The sequence below is a fragment of the Sturnus vulgaris genome, chromosome 11, assembly GCF_052056855.1.
Source record: "Sturnus vulgaris isolate bStuVul1 chromosome 11, bStuVul1.hap1, whole genome shotgun sequence".
Taxonomy (NCBI): Eukaryota; Metazoa; Chordata; class Aves; order Passeriformes; family Sturnidae; genus Sturnus; species Sturnus vulgaris.
Window position 1 is genome coordinate 18,228,263 of NC_142253.1, and position 19,306 is coordinate 18,247,568.

Genomic DNA, 19,306 nt, shown 5'->3' on the forward strand with positions numbered 1-19,306 from the left:
TGCCAATGCCTCTGAATTTATATCATTAATTAGTGTCAAGTCATAGCAGACTTAGATTCTAAAAATCAGATATTCTTGGGTTTTCTTCTTGCACCGCTTGATTTTTTTATTTTTTTTTGTGTTGGGGAGAAGGTGGGAAGACAAAGACACAGTTTTACACTCTGAGTTTTGAAAGAAAGGATTTAAATTAGCAACTAAATTTGGGTTGCTGTAACAAAACTGTAATTAGGTTGCACTTCCATAGTTTTGAATGTTACATTTACATTGTTACAAGGCTTGAGGTTCAGAGAGGTTTAGGCACTAAAATTCTCATTTTTTGTTTAGGGGTTGGAATTATAAAGAGGAAAAATTACATATATTGAGAACTTAGAGGATGTTGGTGCCACAGCAAGGTCCCAGTGTGTCACCTGATGTGTGCTCTGATGCTTTTCTGCTTTTTATTCCTCGAAATCTGCAGTTTGTGCAGTGCTGGATAAATGCAAGGACAGGCTGACAGTGGCATTGCTTTGGAGCTGTTTCACACCAAACCAGTCATTTTCTTACACTTGAGGAATTCTTTCTATACCTGATAAAGACACCAGTGTTCAGTCCTGAGACAAAAAAGCCTCATTCAGAACCTGCAAAGGACTAAACCTGTATGAAATGGTGATTAAAACAAATCCCCTTTCTATTAAAGAAGTTGCATGTCTGTCTCTATTTATCTTTTATTTTAATGGCAGGGGCAGTGCTCTGCAGAGGGTTGAAGTGCTCTGCTTCAGAGACAGGACCATGCAGGGGGTGAGAGACATCACACACAGCATCATCTTTGAAATCCAACTGCCAGAGACACCCCTGGGCCCAGGTAATCCATTAAAAGCATTTCTTCCCTTTTTATTTTCCTTCTAAACTGCTGCTGACATGGCAAAAGAAATTACTACTATGAAACTGTTACTTATGCTAAGTTATTTCAAATGGATTTGAAATAATTTGAATTTCTGTTGAATATCTCTAAAGGAAATGGTTCCTTTTTCAACAAAGAAGGAAGAGGGAATATTCTCTCTTAATTTTTTCCTCCTGCAATTGTGTTTCTAATTGAAAACCAAGAGAAGTCCTGCTGGTGTAATAGAAAACACAATAAAAGAGCAGTTTGTCTCATTTTTTCTTGTTGAATTTTTATACAGTCCCTCAGGTAGGAAAAAAGTGATAATGAATTTATGGGATGCAAAATTTCTGGAGAATTTCTAAAATGATAAAAACCTGCCTCAGAGTGGAACTGTTCCTCTAATCCCATAGTGACACATCCAGGTGTATTTTAAAGCAATGGACTTAAAATATTAACACATCATCTCAGATTTAATTTCTAGGTACAGGACAGTTTCACAAAATTTCTCTACCTCCTCAGGCAAAAAGTTCTGAATGCCTCACATAACATTGTTGCAAATTATTTTATTATATATAATTAAGATATGTAATTCTCCACTGGATTTGCAGATGGGGTCTAGGGACCATGAAATGATGACTGAAATTGGCAAAATTTACTGAATTATCAATTTATTGAGCTCGATATTAAAGATCTGGGGGGGAATGATGTCAGCTCTGTGCTGGGTTTGAAGCTGAACAGGCAAAAGCAGCACAGGAGACACCTGAGAGCAAAGAAATTCTCCAGGAGCTTTCAGTTGATGGAAACAGCACAATTTGTACAGCAGGTTAAAATACAGTTTATTTACTGGCAGGTTTAAAATAAGGCTTTTTCCAACAGGGTTAAGTCCAACAAAATTTCTTTTTTTTCTGTCCTGTGATGTTGAAGTCTTTATTCTTTCTTTCCTTTTTTCTTGCTTTTGTTTGTTTTTTTGGTTTGGTTTTTTATTTTTTAAATGTTTCAAACAGATTGTCCAAAAGCTGTTGGATGGGAGAAAAACCAAAAGGGAGGCATGGGGCCAAGGATGGTGAATCTCAGTGAATGCATGGATCCAAAAAGGTTTGAATTTTATCTTTTAAATCCCCATAGTTTTCTTTACTTGGGGTTAATCCATAACAAATTGAAATGTGAAATAGATGAGTAAAACAGACACTGGATCTTGTTTGGACTTTTTCTGGAGGTAAGGACCTCTACAGAGCAGTGCACTGCCTGCAGCAGAAATCTTGGCAGTTTTGGACTCTAGTTGAAAATTCTGAATGCATTTATTTCAAAATGAAATGTGGGTCAGAGTGTCACAGGCCTGGGGTAATGTCATTGAACTCTATAACCTGCAGGGTGTTCATGAAAAGAAGCACGGGGGAAACTTCATCCCTTGGGATTTGTCAGAGTGGGACAGGAAAGAGCTCAGGAGATGTGACCTTAATAATTTTTATCATTCTGTACATAATGTTGGGGCAGTGGATTGGAAAGAATGGGGATACAGAGTATCTGCATCTGTGTCCTTGCCTTGGAAAAAATGATTGGTCTGATGGTTCAGGTTCATGTTTTGCCCATCAAGCATTTGTGGAAATTCTCAGTGTCTTCACAGATATTCAATAAAATTCAACTCACAATTCTTAATTCTTTAGGTAACTTGACCTTCTTTACTTGTGTAAATTATAGAAGTGCTTCCCACAGAGGTGGTAGTAAAATGCCAGCCTTGACAATTGCTCTTTAAATCCTTGTTGGACAAATAATTGACTGGATGCTGAAAAGATTTTATTTATCCTGTGTGAGGGAATGAAACTTGCAGGAATCTGAGAGCTGTGGGGGCCAGGCTTGGTGAGAATTTTAACACCCTGGGTTCTGATGGGTATAAAATTCTGCCCCTGGCTTGAACACAGATTTCCTACCTCATTTTCTTTCTCAGACTTCCACAAAGAGCTGCTCACAGGCTTTAGGGCACAAGTGGAATATTTCACATTAAGGGCAGATGTAACTGGATACAGGAAACCAGGTAGTTTAAAAAATGTAACAAACATTTGTGGACAAATTATCTGTCTTAGCACTCAGCTTAACAGAAATCTTGGCTCAGACACAGGTTTTATTTTCATGCTTGCATCAATTTTATTGCTAAAATCTTAGTTTTGGATTGTTACTTTTTCAGAAGCCCTTGCCTGATTGTTTTTAATATTACCATGTGTTACACTGCTGAATTCTTCCTCTCCTGTAAAAACATTTTTACAAATTAACTCGTTCAGCTGAAATATCAGTAATTCCTTTGCTGGAGAAGCCCAGGAGGGTTCAGAAGTTGTTGTTGTTGTTTATTCCATGGCACAGGTTGGCAGAATCATCCGTGGATCTGAATTTGAAGTTGATGTGCTGGAGGTTGGTGCCTACTCTGGATTTGGAAAAGATTGTGACTGCCAAGTGTCTGCTGCTGGGAGCTGGCACCCTGGGCTGTAGTGTTGCAAGGACCTTGATGGTAAATCCTTAATCTTACAAATAATCTCCAGTTTCTCATAAATTCTATATTTCTTTATTTTTTTTTTTTATCCAGCTGCTGTGACACATCAGAGGCAAATTGCATTCTCTGCATCAAAATACACAGAATGCATGTCAGTTGTCTTATAAATTGCAGGGAGGAGGTGAGATCTGTAGCTAATGGAAATAAGTAACTGAAGCTCTGCTAATATGAGATAGTAAGGGAACCCTGGCAGAATATTTTGTATTTATATATTTTGTATTTATATTTTGTATATTAAAAAAGAGATTCTGGAACAAATTAACAAGCTATAAAGGCCAAATTCACAGTGAAGCACTTGAAATAACTGTGCTGATAATTCCTTTCAGGGATGTTCACCAGATTGCACTGAATTCAGCAGGCTTTGAGGGATTTCTGTTAAATGCTGTATTTGGACCAACCAAATTTTCTGTTCTCTTATTCCAGTTGCTTCGAATAATTGCAAAAGCTTTTGTATCTTAAAAAAGTGGACAAAACACAACGTTGAGTATTTGGCATTCCTCAAAAAGATTTTTCCAGGGCTGTTGTAATTATCTTTATTAAACTTTGTTCTCCTTTAGGGCTGGGGAGTGAGGAAAATCACTTTTGTGGACAATGCCAAGATCTCCTACTCCAACCCCGTGCGGCAGCCGCTCTACGAGTTCGAGGATTGCCTGAGTGGGGGCAAGCCCAAGGCTCTGGCAGCAGCAGAAAGGCTGCAGAAAATCTTCCCTGGAGTGGTAAGATCATTATTTCCATGGTACTACCATTGGGAGGAAAAAAAAAAAAATTACTTGAAATTGCTATTCCAAGTTCTAGTAGTTAAATGTTAAAAACGTGACCCGGGTGCTCTGTTGGTTGCTGAAATATTTTACTTCAAATCTCTGCTCCTGGTAACTGTTGAGGTAATTATTTGGAGTAATGAAATATAATTAAGGATCATTAAGTCATCTTGTAGCTTATTGATAGTGAAGTGAAATTTTTTGCTGTCTAGGATGTCCTAAGGAGCTTTGAGTAATGCCAGGTCAGACATATTAATTGTTTACTCTGGGAGCAGGTCTTGAGGGAAGTAATAAATGTATTTTTGAGATTTCCTATTATGTTTTAGACCTCAGTTTTGCAATCTTCTCTAAATTGATTTTCTCCATTAGAAGATAATAGCTTTGTTTTTAACTTCCAGCAAAGAGAACAACATATAGTTCCCCCTTTTTAATGTCATTCTGATAATTTATGAGATGGTAGCTAAATATTTGGATGATTTTTTAAAATCTTTTCTTAGATTCCTGAGATTTTGGGATTCTGTGGAATGAGCCAGATCTTTCTTTGGGGATATATATGGACATTTACTCCTTAAAATAATAGCACTGTGCCCTTTGAGCTCTTTTTGCCATTGTTTGATTGCCAGAGTGCACCTCAGCCACTTTGGCTGGTGGCTGCTGTCTTTTTTGAGGGACAGTTATTCAAATAAAATTGTTGAAGCTGCAAAGTAGTCCTACAGACACAATGCCTGGATTGAGCTTTTTTTGGAATTCTGGTAGGATTTTAGTATTTACAAACAGCATTGACTGTTTTTTGGTGCAGCTAATGTCCAGCTATTTGTTTTAATTTATTAAACAAGAATTGTCCTCCAAAGTCACCAGCAGTGTCAGCTGAGCTGATCTAATTAATCAGCACTTTGTAACACAGGCTTGATGAGTTATCCATGAGTACTTTACTCAGGCACAGCATGGATGAAGTTTTATATTCCTACCACAACCTTTTGGAGGAGATAATGACTCTGAAATTAAAGCCTGCCCCAGTAATTTCCTGATGTCTGTGGTGATGGTACAGAAGGGAAAAAAAAGGTGTATCCTTTGGTATGGTTAATGCAGATATTACCCACAGTCATTTCTCCAAGCTGCTCACTGGGCCTGGTTCTTTTTATCCTCAGGGATGTTTATTCATGTTCAGCCTTCTGGTGATTTGACTTACCTGGATTTATGAGTTGTGCTGGTAATTAATTGGTCTGTGCAAAAGTACATTCCACCAACCTTTCCTCTCTTCCCATGGAATTTTATGTTTGGTTCATCCAGTTTTTACATTTTGGTTTTGAATTTTTCCTGCAGTGCCAAGCAGGGAGGCTTTGGCAAGGCTTGTTCTTCTGTAACATAAATGAGGGATCCATCCTTCCCTTCCAGCAGATGGCTGGCAGATTGTGCTGACACATTTCCAAAGGAGTGAATTAATTGTTTGCATTGTATATGCATTTTGTAGATGCTTATTTGGCTCAATATTTGCTCTCAGTATGTCCTGCCCAAGCAAGGGCTGGAAGAGGGGAATGTTTCTGCCAGAGGAACAAACTCCTCCAGCATCTGCACAGTGCAAGCCTCCAGCTGTGCAGTGACAAATCTCAGAAGTGCTTTTTGCTGTCTCAGGTTCCCCCAAGGCTGGGGAATTACAGGGACATCATCCCAGGCTGTTCTCCTCAGGAGCTGAAAATAAAGAGCAATGTGTGCTCCTGCACACGTGTGACTGTGCCCGAGGCAGTGTTGAGCAGCAGAAATACAAACTGCAGCCTCCTAAAACTGTGTGGCAAGGGGCTGGAAAGAGAATCCAGGACACAAGTTTTAATCACAGATCATAATCATATGCAAATGTGGCTGCTTGGCTTTGGGGTGATGTTTGTAACCCCTGGGATCAGGAGCAGTTCCACTCTGTTCTTGTAGTGATTTCCTAGGCCTGCTAAGACTTTCTGAGTCAGTTCTGCATAACTGCAGACTGAGAAACCCCAGCACTGTGCTTTAGTGCACAGCACTGCCACACAGAGAGGTGCAAAGAGCAGAGCTGCCATTCTGACAAGCAGGAATTGAATTTGTACTCTGATTTTTATTGAATTTTACACCCATCAGTCACAAGGCTACCTTCTGAACTTGTGATTTTCTGCCTCCCTCCCTCCAGAGCTCTGAAGGTTACAACATGAGCATCCCCATGCCAGGCCACCCAGTGAATTTTTCAGAGGTGACAATGGCCCAGGCTCAGAAGGATGTGGCCAAGCTTGAGGAGCTCATTGATGGCCACGATGTTGTGTTCCTGCTCATGGACACTCGGGAGAGTCGCTGGCTGCCTGCTGTCATTGCAGCCAGCAAGAGGAAGGTATTGTACTAATCCAGTTTTTCCTTCATTCTCCCTTTATTTCCAATACATTTCTGGCCTGAACAATGCACTTCTATTTCTTTATAGCTCAAATGAGCTTCCCTTTGCCAGTGGAGAGATCAGTGTCCCTTTAGTGAGGGCTTCACTGAATCACAGCTTCGGGTGTGTGTAACTTGGTAACTTCATCAGTTCCTCCTTCAGCCTCCTGGCCTTTCTGCAGCTTGCACCTTGGTCTTTCAGCAATATTTTAGCTGTTTAAAACCAGCACAGAAATGACAAAAAGAGCAAGTTTGGAAAGCTGGGTGTTGAACTATGAAGTGCTGAGGCCAACCTACTCTTCCACGTGGTATGATGGTTGGTAATTTTGGAGTTTCATGTGCATATTTTATATGAATCCTGTCTGGTTCAATCAGGATAGAGTGGTTTTATGATTTCCAAAACTTCCATCCCACATTGCTTAGCCAGCAATGCCCCTCTACGTTTTTCTTGCAGCATTCAAATAATTTTGAGGATAAACGTTGAAACTTTTTTGTGACATTTTTCTGTTACTCAGTGGTGTAGTGTGTCTGCATCACAGGTGGTTGGTTTGATGCCATCACTTTGATGTGAGATGGAATTCTCTGTCACTGAGAGAACACAGCAGGGCAATCTCAAGGTATCCAAACAAATGCTCAGTATTTTATATTGGTAAACACTCCAGGAGAGCTCTGCTTCAAATGTGGTTTTGTGTGCACCTGCAGATCTCTAGTACTGCACACTTTGGTCCCAAAGGTCTCAAAAAGGCACAGAGAAAATAAAGAACAGGGTGAGTGATGGTTTGTGTAAAATGCACAAAACCAGGTCTGTGGGAGCAGCAGGAGTTGTTCTCCCACTTCAGCATTCAGGTGCCTTGGTGATCTTTGTCATTCCTGCAGTCCTTCCCCAAAACAGCACCTCACACAAACCAACCCCTCAAATGCTAAATCCTCATGTCAGATGTTACATCTCTGTTCCTGCTGAGCACTGGAACTTGTTAAAATTTGCTTGTTTTTTCTTTTTGTTAATCTGTGCCAAATATACTTTTCCATTGTCTCTTTATCAAAACCAGATTTTTTTTTTTAATTGAGGTTCAATTGGTTAGAATGAAATAGTTACCTGCCAGTAAACTGAGAGGAGAGAAACAGTTGATTGCAGTGGGAATTGTTTAACAATATTATTAATTTCTGCTAATACCAGCTCTTACTCATATTTTGGAAGTGGAACACCATATTCAGATTTTACAGGTAGATGCAGTGAGAACATGCAATGTTTTAATTGTTGTAGCCCTGCACAGATTCAACAGCAGGGTTCCACTTCAGGACTGAGGAAAAATAAAGTATTCCAAGGCTGAAAGAAAATCTGCAGAAATAATTGGGAATACTGAGAGTGATGATGAGATCAAAGCTTGCTAATGAAGATGACTAATTCTTGAGAGAGCTTCTCTCAGAGTTCTTTTTAAATAATTCCTGGCTGGAAGAAATGAAAACAAGGAAGTGCTGCACCAGAATTTCTATCCACAGTATCTGCAGATGAAGCAGTGCATCTTCCTTTACACTTGTCTGGCTGCAGCCATTGTTGTGGTGATATTGTGCTTCAGATTCCTCTGGGCACTTGCCACAAAGTGGGGAGGAAGGGGGAAATGAGGACACAGGAATTGTGCAGCACAGCTGCTCCTGCTCCCCATGTGACTAAGCAGATGCAGATGAAGGCCATAAGTAATCATTAATTGCTTTCCTTACTGAGCAGAAATTGGTTTGGCTAACAGATGGCATTTCATTGCTTGAAGTTGCTGTTGCTTTTTTGTCACAAGTTTGTGTGACAACTAGAGAGAGTCATTCATTGGGATCAGATTGTCCTGAAAGGCACAGAAAAAGAGCTTGTGACTTTCTGAAACAGACTTTTATTTTGGTTTTGTTTTTTCCTATGTGCTTGACATCTGGAATTCTGCACCTTTCAGAATCTGTTCTTTATGGCTAAGATGCAGTTAATGGGTTGCTCATCCATCTACAGTGTGTGGGTTTTTTTGGCATTTTTAGTGAATAAAAACCTCAAGGCTGTTTTTTCCCCCCTCCCTTTTTGGCTCACTTAAAATCTGTTGTTCTCCCTTTATTGTTCACAGTTGGTCATCAATGCTGCCTTGGGATTTGACACTTTTGTTGTTATGAGACACGGCCTAAAGAAGCCAAAACAACAACAATCTGATGATTCACATTTCAGCAACGCCTCTGCTTCCTCTGATCTGCTGGGATCCTCACTCTTCTCAAATATCCCTGGCTATAAACTGGGCTGCTACTTCTGCAATGATGTGGTGGCACCAGGGGATGTGAGTAGAACCTTATGCAGATGGTGATTATATCTCTCTCTTGTTGCAACTTGAATTTTTATTTGGTTTTAATGGAGTTTCCTAAAGGGATCTGTGCTGTGTTGATGTACATGAGGTAAAGAAATAGGTGATCTTTATTTGGAAGATCACATGTATGAATTGCAGAGCAGTAGAGGTGTTCTGTACAGGGCAGCTGGTTACTTGGGAGTTGTTTTTCCTGCCCTTCAGCCCTGTCTGTCTGTCTGTGTGTTTCCAGTTGTTTTTCCTGCCCTTCAGCCCTGTCTCTGTGTGTGTGCAGTGTTTTTTTCCTGCCCTTCAGCCCTGTCTGTCTGTGTTTCCAGTGGTTTTTCCTGCCCTTCAGCCCTGTCTCTGTGTGTGTGCAGTGTTTTTTTCCTGCCCTTCAGCCCTGTCTGTCTGTGTGTTTCCAGTGGTTTTTCCTGCCCTTCAGCCCTGTCTGTCTGTGTTTGCAGTTGGTTTTTCCTGCCCTTCAGCCCTGTCTGTCTGTCTGTCTGTGTGTTTCCAGTGGTTTTTCCTGCCCTTCAGCCCTGTCTGTCTGTGTTTGCAGTTGGTTTTTCCTGCCCTTCAGCCCTGTCTGTCTGTCTGTCTGTGTGTTTCCAGTTGTTTTTCCTGCCCTTCAGCCCTGTCTGTCTGTGTTTGCAGTTGGTTTTTCCTGCCCTTCAGCCCTGTCTGTCTGTCTGTCTGTGTGTTTCCAGTTGTTTTTCCTGCCCTTCAGCCCTGTCTGTCTGTGTTTGCAGTTGGTTTTTCCTGCCCTTCAGCCCTGTCTGTCTGTCTGTCTGTGTGTTTCCAGTGGTTTTTCCTGCCCTTCAGCCCTGTCTGTCTGTGTTTGCAGTTGGTTTTTCCTGCCCTTCAGCCCTGTCTGTCTGTCTGTCTGTGTGTTTCCAGTGGTTTTTCCTGCCCTTCAGCCCTGTCTGTCTGTGTTTGCAGTTGGTTTTTCCTGCCCTTCAGCCCTGTCTGTCTGTCTGTCTGTGTGTTTCCAGTGGTTTTTCCTGCCCTTCAGCCCTGTCTGTCTGTGTTTGCAGTTGGTTTTTCCTGCCCTTCAGCCCTGTCTGTCTGTCTGTCTGTGTGTTTCCAGTGGTTTTTCCTGCCCTTCAGCCCTGTCTGTCTGTGTGTTTCCAGTGGTTTTTCCTGCCCTTCAGCCCTGTCTGTCTGTCTGTGTGTTTCCAGTGGTTTTTCCTGCCCTTCAGCCCTGTCTGTCTGTGTTTGCAGTTGGTTTTTCCTGCCCTTCAGCCCTGTCTGTCTGTCTGTCTGTGTGTTTCCAGTGGTTTTTCCTGCCCTTCAGCCCTGTCTGTCTGTGTTTGCAGTTGTTTTTCCTGCCCTTCAGCCCTGTCTCTGTGTGTGTGTTTCCAGTGGTTTTTCCTGCCCTTCAGCCCTGTCTCTGTGTGTGTGTTTCCAGTTGTTTTTCCTGCCCTTCAGCCCTGTCTCTGTGTGTGTGTTTCCAGTGGTTTTTCCTGCCCTTCAGCCCTGTCTCTGTGTGTGTGTTTCCAGTTGTTTTTCCTGCCCTTCAGCCCTGTCTCTGTGTGTGTGTTTCCAGTTGTTTTTCCTGCCCTTCAGCCCTGTCTCTGTGTGTGTGTTTCCAGTTGTTTTTCCTGCCCTTCAGCCCTGTCTCTGTGTGTGTGTTTCCAGTTGTTTTTCCTGCCCTTCAGCCCTGTCTCTGTGTGTGTGTTTCCAGTTGTTTTTCCTGCCCTTCAGCCCTGTCTCTGTGTGTGTGTTTGCATTTGTTTTTCCTGCCCTTCAGCCCTGTTTCTGTGTGTTTCCAGTTGTTTTTCCTGCCCTTCAGCCCTGTCTGTGTTTGCAGTCCACCCGGGATCGCACTCTGGACCAGCAGTGCACGGTCAGCCGCCCTGGGCTGGCCATGGTGGCTGGAGCCCTGGCAGTGGAGTTGATGGTTTCTGTCCTGCAGCATCCAGAAGGGTGAGCTGTTCTGAGTGTTCTCTGAGAAATCTGGATCATTTCATAGAATCTGCAGGGAGGAGGAGGAATTACAGCTCAAGGACAATTCTGGGAGGGGTGATGTTTGTAAATTAATGCAGTGTGCAGTGTTTGGGGGAACTGCTTCATCAAGTCTTAAATTTTTTTTCTCTTTCTGAATTTAACCACAGAGAAGTATTAAGAATCTTTGAAAAGCAGAAAATGTTGCTGTTAGTAATGCTGGCCTTCCTTTGCTGAGCAGTGTTTGGGTGTGATGAGGAGCTGCTGTAACCTGTGGCACATCAAGGGCTTCAAGATAAGCCCTGTGTTGCAAATCTTATTTCTAACTCGGTGTGTGTGATACAGAAATTACTCAGAACATAAAGCTTGTTTTCTCTCTTTAAAACCTGTGAGAGAAGAAGTGACTTAGGAGTTGAAGATGAGTCTCAGACTGATTTATATGTATTTATCATGCTGAATCTTGCTTCCTATGAAACAGACTTTCCACATAGATTCCTTGCCTCATTCTAAGCTGTAGCAAAATGCCTGGAAGCTGACTGGAAATTCTGAGTGTGTTGTCTTGCTCTGATTTTCCCTGTTGGGTTTTTGGCAGTGGTTATGCTGTGGCCAGCAGCAGTGATGACAGAATGAATGAACCACCCACTTCCCTTGGGCTTGTTCCTCACCAGGTAAATTCTTTGTGATAAAACTTTTGTTTAAGAGCTGGGAACTGATCATCACAGATGTTGTGTCATTAAAAAAATGCTGATTCCATTCCCCAGAGGACCAGCTCTGCATGTTTATTAAAAAATAAATCTAAATAATATTAACTCATCACACAGCTCAGGCAGGATGTTCCTGGCATTGTGGTTGTGCTACTCATGGACACAAAACTCCTGCTACCTACTGAGCAGGAATTTGTTTGGAGCAGAAATTATGTGAATAAAGCAATTTCTGACTTTTCTGTTCTCCATCAGAGCTGCCAATGTGAGCGTCTTAAAGTTCACTTCTTAAATCTCTTCAGTTTGAAAACAATTCAAATCAACCAACTCCCAATTATTATGTGAGTTGGCTGATTATAATTATTAGTTATTGTTATTATCACAAAATATTCATGCTGTTTTGGTACCATACAGCACTTTTTTCTTCAACTCAACCCACACTCTTACTTACAAATGTGTTACAGATTTTCAAAAATTCACTTTTAAAATTTCAAAATTGAGGTATTATTATTATTATTATTTGTATTGCAGAGTTACTTAAGTTCTGTTCCTGGTGACATAAACAGAATAAAAAGGATGATCAATACTCCAAAGTGTTCACAATTGAAATGATCAAACCCTGCTGTAAAATGTTTTCAGTGCTCCTTCTGTTAGCAGAAACAGTGGTCTGAATTTCAAAATTGCCAGTCAATAATATCATATTAACATCATTTTTCAGGAATGCACAGCAGTTAAATGTTCAGACTGCAGGTTACAGAGATAGAGACAAAAGTGTTTAAGTGGTCACACCGTGACACTTTATTTTTCATGGAACTTTGCACTCAGAAAAGACCAACTGCAGATGGTGCTGTGCCTCCATTTCTGGGGAAATAATGCTGCATTTAGGCAGTTGTGCCATTATTTGTACATCCAAAAGCAGTAATAGGTGCTTACTATAAATTCACTACAAGTTTAACTGAGGATGACTATTAGAACATGACAGATACTCTTTTTATGGAATGTCCAGTTCATATTGAATTTTGGAAATGTTTAAAATAATAATGTATTTTTTTTTTTATCTTCTAGATCCGAGGATTTTTATCCAGATTTGATAATGTTCTGCCAGTCAGCCTGGCATTTGATAAGTGTACAGCCTGCTCAGCCAAGGTAAGGCTGAGTTTGTCTGTGCTTTCTAGTATTTTTATATTTCCAGGTCAATTTTGGGGAACTTTTTGACATTTATTCTCTGACTTCCTTAGGGCTTGGATCTGTTCCCACTTCAGCTAAAGTTCTTTTGCCCTCATAGCTTTCTTTTTGAGCTGTTTTCCAAATTTCTTTGGCATCACCTCTTAGCTGCATTGTTTATCTCCACACAAATGCTGCCATCACCTGAAGAATCCAAGCAGAGATTGACCAAAATATTTCTGAAAAGTTTATTACAGAAATACTGTCATTATCTTTCAGCTTTGTAGGAAGCAATGAGATTGGTATTATTTAAGAAATCCTTTCTGATGTCTGTTTTATAAATATCCCTTTAGTCTTCTGCAGCTCAATGTCTTTCCAAATAGGCAAAATAGTCAAAATTTCTGGTTTGTGGTACAAAACAGACAAATAATAAACAATTGAGGGGAAAAATTGCTTCTTACCATTCCTTTATTGAGCAGATTGTTCATTTTGCTGCTGTTTCTGCCAGTCCTGAGTCACCTCACAGTTCCCAGCTGTTTCTTGGCTCTCTGGGGCAGCTCTTGCATTGTTTCCCTCTCCTGTGGCCTTGAAAAGTTCCCCCTGGAAAGTTTTTTCTGGCTGTGAAGTGCAACTTCCAGAAGTTTTCCCTGAGTTATCTCAGCAGGGACATTCAGAGGGTTTTTGACTCCTGGTTTGAACTGTTTGGAGTGCTGTTAATTCACTCTCCTGTACTCTGGGACTGACTGCAGGAAGTTCTCTCTGTTCCTTTCACTGCACTTGTCCTCCTTTCCAAGAGCCATCAAACAATAATGGGATGTTCTCCAATGGCATCTTTTAGAGAATTTGCACAATATCTTCTTCTCCAGTGTTCCTTTGTTTCCTCTGGGCTATCTGGGTACATCTGACAAGTTTTGAAGGACTCTTAATGTGCATTTTCTCTTCAAAAGTTGAAGCACTAAAGTCGAGTGTTTCTAAAAATAACAGCAGTTTTATCTGCCCTGTTGAAGAGCTGAAAGCTCAGCAGTAGCTAAAACCTTGATGGTGGAGAATTTAAGCTGTTAGAAGAAGCTTTTTCTTTCTCTTTTTCTCTTATTTTTGCCTTATCTCCAATTCAGGAAACACTGATAGGTAAAAACAATAAAAATGGACATCCACACAGATAAATTCAATGCAGGGATCAATTTTTCCTTAGCAAATCATTTCCTCTTGGAGGTCATTTTAAGAGAGCCCCGTTTTACATAAACAGACTTAATGATTTAATAAAAACTGCCTTGGATTTTAGCAGCTGTGCTATTCCCAGAGAGATCACTTTTCATGTGGTTTGGAGATTGAATTACTTGTGTGCTGAAAAGGTTGCTCCATTGGCTCAGGGATTTCCTTACAGTAGAAACACAGCCTTTGTTTACTTTGCTAACTTTATTTATTAGCAGAAGAATATGTCACCCTGCATTATGTGGAAATCTGATGCAGATACTTTGACATGACAAATCCAATTACGATTTAATTGTAGTCTGTATGTTGGTTTGTTGTGTGAGGGTTTGTTTGGTTTGCTTTGTTTTTTAATAAGGTAATTTAGCATCATTTCTTCCTGCTCTAGTTCAGAATTACTGGAGATTCAGACTTTCAGCACAGATAGAATTGAATTTGCTGGCATTGTGTTCATCGTGGGGTTTTTTTTGTCAGCATTCTCCTTCCTGAGCTCTTGTAACTCTTAAAGCACAAAACTAAGGAATTTTAGAATTCCAGTACATCCTGAAGCCCAGCAGGAGGACTCAGGAGAAGCTGCTAAGGATCTGCATCTTTGGAGATCTGAGTCCTTTTCATTTTATCTCATTTCTCTGCTTTTGAGGCTGCAGAGGCCAGACATGCAAGGAGCCAACTTTTCCTTACCCAGAATTGTCCTGCCCAAACCACGTGCCAGAGAAGCTTCCTGCAGGCAATTGTTCAGGAATTTTGGGATGGTTACAGCAGGAAACCAATCTATTTCTATTCTGGGCCAATTTTTCCTTGTATGATTCCCCCTCTGTCTTTTTCTGGCTGTGCAGAAGCTGTGCTGGAATGTCAAATATCCCAGTGAGAGCTCAGGGCACTGGGAGAGCAGTGAGAGCTCTTCTGCTGCCAAACTTGTTCTGGCACCAACAAGGGACACTCCAGAGTTCTTTAGGATGGATATTTATCTGTTACAACTGCTTTAGTTACAGGAGAGAATGTTTAACTTATTACTGACTGGGCTAATTAACCTATTTAGCCTGTTGGGAGCAAAATCAGGCTGTTTGTTCATTATATTATAGTGAGAAGTGTTGCAATTCCTTGGAAAACAGATCTGATCCTTGCAGAAAACTGGTTAAAGCCTTAAATCATGAGTGTTAAAATATGGATATATTTTAATGCAAAACTGCCAGTGTTTCTGTTTTAATGAGGACAATGAAAATTTCCTTTTATTGCTCCCTTCTCCTTCTTGTGCATCATGGAATGAACAAGGAGACTCCACAGATCCAGAGTTTAATGTTTCAGAAGATAATTGCCACCAACCAACCTAAATATGAAGATATAAAAGCCCTCTGTTTTTACACATAGCTCACATTTCTTCCAGAGTTAGGATTTAGCACCCATGCACTGGAAATCTGACTTGTTCTCCTTAAAGAGATTCCTCTCCTTCCCCTACTTAGAGTCCTTCTCATGTGTAGCTACTCCCATTATGAAATCTATAAAAATCAGCACAAGCATCTCTGCTAATTTCCAAGTTCTTTCCTAACTCTGTCCTCGGTGTGCTGGGAACCTGAGCTGCTGCAGTGCCTTTTTCCCCACTGAGTTCATGGTGAATGTTTTTCAGTTTCATTGTGTGTCACCAAGGGGCAGACACTGGCATCAGGGATGGGACTGTTGGCATTACGTTACAATTTGTGTTTTCAGTCAGGATTTTCCCCTGTCCTTGCAGATGTTTTCCCTTTTTGCCATCCCAGGAATACATGAAACCCTTGTGCTGTGACATTTACAGAGGCCTGGGGTTGTGTAAGTTATTAATGAGCGTTGCAGTTTGGAAATCTGTCATCGTGGAGCCTCAACAATGCTCTCATTGTTCTCCTCTGCTAACTGCTGTGCCTGCATTTTTATTTGACATTGTTCTGATCACTCAGGACAGCAACCTGCAAGAATCAGTCACTCACTGATGTTTTTCACTTGAGATAATTTTGATTTTGATTCCAAGCCCTTCAGATTTGCCCTGAGTGCACTAAGACATTCCTATTTGCTTTCTCCCAGTAGCAATGGATGATCTGTCACTGAAACTCCTTTAAATCTTTTTATATTATACATTTCTCAATTCAAGTATTGTGTGGATGTTAAAGTCATGGTGGGAAAACTCCTTGGTCTTTCCTGTGCTTAAAAAAAAAAAAAAAAATCTTGTAGAGCTTGCAGAAATGATGAAGGAAATGGGGAAAAATGTTTGTCCTTCAGCAATGACCATTCCCAAAATTTAAGAGAATCCTTTAAGAGTTGTTTCTGTAGCTGTGCTGTAATGTGAAGTCAGTGAAACAGAGTCCATTTATAACTTTCCTTATTTCCTGAATTTCCATATGTGAACACTTGACAAGTGTCTGTATAGTGCAGCCTCTGTATTAATATTGGATAGATTTCACTGGGACTTGAAGAATGCATCAGGAATACACCAGGGCATATTTTCAGCATACTGAGTTAAACGTAGGACTTCTCCTAGAAATTAATAAAAATTAATTTTCCCATTGTTACATTTAAATTTCAAAGTAGTAGGGTTTAAGGGAAAGAAGAAACCTGCCATTATTTAAGAGAATGGAATCATTTCTGACAGGTTGTATTTCTGTTGCATTTAAATGAAATTTAATGGGTCCTAAAGGGTTGGTTTTTTTTTTTCCTGGTATTCTTCTTCCAATTCAAGGAAATTCTAACTACAATTGTGACAGAGTAAAGGACTATCAATGAGGAAAAAGACAGCATCACTGTAGTTTTCTGGAATTGACATGTTCAATATCTACCTGAGCCTAGAATATATTTTTTAATTATTTATATTAGATATAATCTGTGCTGTCTTGTCATCTGTCTGTGAAGCTGTTACACAATTCCTTTTCTATCAGTTCAAACTCAAATACTTTGGCTTGAAATACCTGCCTACAAGAACTGCAAAAACAAACCTGGAGAACTGAACTGGATTAAAATTCAGGAATATTCAATGTGTGGTGCTGGGGTGGTGATGATGGTGGAGTTCATCCCACCATCAATTCCAGCCCTCGTCCTGTAGGATTCCACCTGGAACTCAGAAGATCACTTGTTTATTTTGCTACATGTGAGCAATTTGTAGTTGTTCTTTTTTCCTTCCATGAGATTTTTGCATTTTTGCAGCCTGATGCTTTCTATTGCCAAAGTTCATTGTTCAGTTATTCCAAGTTTCCAGTGCATATTCATGGAGATGCAATATTTTCGATGATTTGTTTCTCATTTTAATGATATTTTCTATTTTAATTCTTGTACTCATTTTTCAGATGTTTTTCTGCATTCTCATTGCAGTCTTTGACAGGTATCTGTCTACCCTGATGCCATTTTCTTCAACTTCACTAATCATCAGCCTTGCTTTATTGGAAAGCTGGTCTTTGCTTGCAAATATTTTTGAACAGTTTAAGCTAAGTTTGACTTTTTTTTCAATTTTCCTACCTTTTTACAGTGCTGATATATCTGTCCTTGTAGAATTATATGTTTTGTTGAAACTGGAAGAGTGGAGGGTATTTAATAGCAGAAATGGATGAAATCCCTTAAATATGGTTTTGAAGAAAGTGCTGTTGCTCCTCCAGTGCTGTTTTGCATAGGTAATAAAATAATAAATATAAGCTAATAAAGCCCTCTGCTCTGGAATAACCCACAAAATGTGAATTTTGGAGCACTGAGCAGCTGCAGTTAGTGCCTGAGGCAGTGCCAGTTCTGGGTGCTCAGTGTGTGACAGATCTGCCTCTTGTTGAAGTGCTGCTGGCAGGGGAGGGCTCTGTGCAATAAACGGATTTTTCTGGGCAGTACCCAGTCATTGCTGGCTGGCTCCAACCAACCCTGCAGAGCTGGGCCACTCCTGCCTTTGTAAAATCCAAATTTTGTGCAGGCAGCCAAAGCATCATTCAGCATCAGGCAGTTGCTTTGCTGGGAGAAGAATCATTCATTAAAATGTTGGGAAGTGCCCTTGCTTCTCTCCCAGCTTTAGGGGGGCTCTGCACACAGTGGATGCTGCTCCTGGACTGTTCCTCCAAAACATTGGGGATTAGGTGCCTGTCCCTGTGCATGTTTAACACAAGATGCAGCCCCAAATTGTTCCTCGTGTGGGATGGGGCTGGCAGGGCTCGGGGTTTGTGTCTCCCCGTGGCAGGAGGAGCTGCAGCCAAGCTTGCTGGAGCTGAGCTCCATTGTGCACAGGAAGCAGCCTGGGGATAAATGAAGTTGTAAATATCCAAGTTGTAAACATCCATCGTGTGGAGAGCTGCAGTGAGCAGGGAGGGCACTGAGGGATGTGCTCAGCACACAGGATCTGGTGGTGCTGGCTACCAGAAACATCTTTTGTGCCTCTTTCCCAGTCTCTAAAATGGGGGTGTTGATTTTTCTCTTGATCCCTCTCTTCCCTTTCATTTCTCTGTGCTCCTGTTTTCAGGCAGGCAATGCTTTCAGCTTGTGTGCAATGCAGATCCCTTAGACTGCCTGCAATCTGGGGGTGCTGTTACATTTAAAATAAGCTGTGAGAAATCTTTTTAAAAGAGCAGCTAAAATCAAAATCCTGCAGTTTTATCTGTCAGAGAAAACGGGTGCTTGATGAAGCACATCAAGATTATTGCAGGAAACAATCATGCATTTCCCAAGAGCTAAATGTTGACAAGGCCATGCTTAAACTGGCATTTCTTACATTTCTAAGAACTCTACTTTCCTTCTTTTCATTATTCAGAAAAAAACTGAAAAATCTCAAGCTAAAAAAATCCCCCTAAGACCTTTCAGAGCTGATTCTTCAATGAGTTCATTCTCCATTTTCTGCCCCTTGCAATTCAAAATCAGGGTAGGAAATAGCCACAGGCAAAGCTCATTTGTATCACTCCTTTCCCACTGTAAATTAAACTAACAATCTCTTCCTTAAGTGATTTTTCAGCAGGCTGTACATGGATTAGTTAAGGTTTTATACTGATTTGCTTTCATTTTTAATACTGATTATGGGAAAGAATTGTGTATATGCAGAGAGTGATTTCATGATTTGGACATGAGCCCAAAATGATGCCATTTTTGCCTCGTGGTTTCTAAATTTCCAATATTTCCAGCATGGCCTTGTTCAGTGCACACCTGGAGCACAACTTTCTGCAGAACTTTGTTCTTCAAATTTAATCATGTGTGAATGCACAAGTTTAGGTAATTTCACTTTAGGTAATTTTTGGAGTATTATCTTTTTTTCGTGTAATATTCTCAGATTTTCCTGTTCCAAACCCATGAACTGAGGCCCTGAAAAATCGTTCCATGATCCTCACAAAAAGTGCAATTTTATTGCTGTGTTACAGCATCACCTTATTAGACTTTTCTTGGTGACTTTTTAGGCTCAGATGGCAATAAAAATTGAGAACTTAGTGAAAAGGCAAGAGTCTGGGAATGAG

General features: G+C 40.6%; 1 protein-coding gene across 3 annotated transcripts in view; it reads left to right on the forward strand.

Moving 5' to 3' along the window:
- ATG7 (autophagy related 7) overlaps positions 1-19,306 on the forward strand; it is an 80,506-nt gene that overhangs the window by 5,526 nt on the left and 55,674 nt on the right. For 2 of the 3 annotated variants that reach the window (XM_088171687.1, XM_014869761.2), the window contains exons 9-17: positions 720-841; positions 1,867-1,957; positions 3,218-3,362; positions 3,962-4,120; positions 6,318-6,512; positions 8,650-8,853; positions 10,670-10,785; positions 11,396-11,471; positions 12,570-12,650. In XM_088171687.1, the coding sequence (XP_088027813.1) occupies positions 720-841; positions 1,867-1,957; positions 3,218-3,362; positions 3,962-4,120; positions 6,318-6,512; positions 8,650-8,853; positions 10,670-10,785; positions 11,396-11,471; positions 12,570-12,650 (1,189 nt within the window). Of the gene's footprint in view, positions 1-719; positions 842-1,866; positions 1,958-3,217; positions 3,363-3,961; positions 4,121-6,317; positions 6,513-8,649; positions 8,854-10,669; positions 10,786-11,395; positions 11,472-12,569; positions 12,651-15,606; positions 15,681-19,306 lie in introns of all 3 variants that reach the window. The other variant, XM_088171688.1, reaches the window with a different exon arrangement.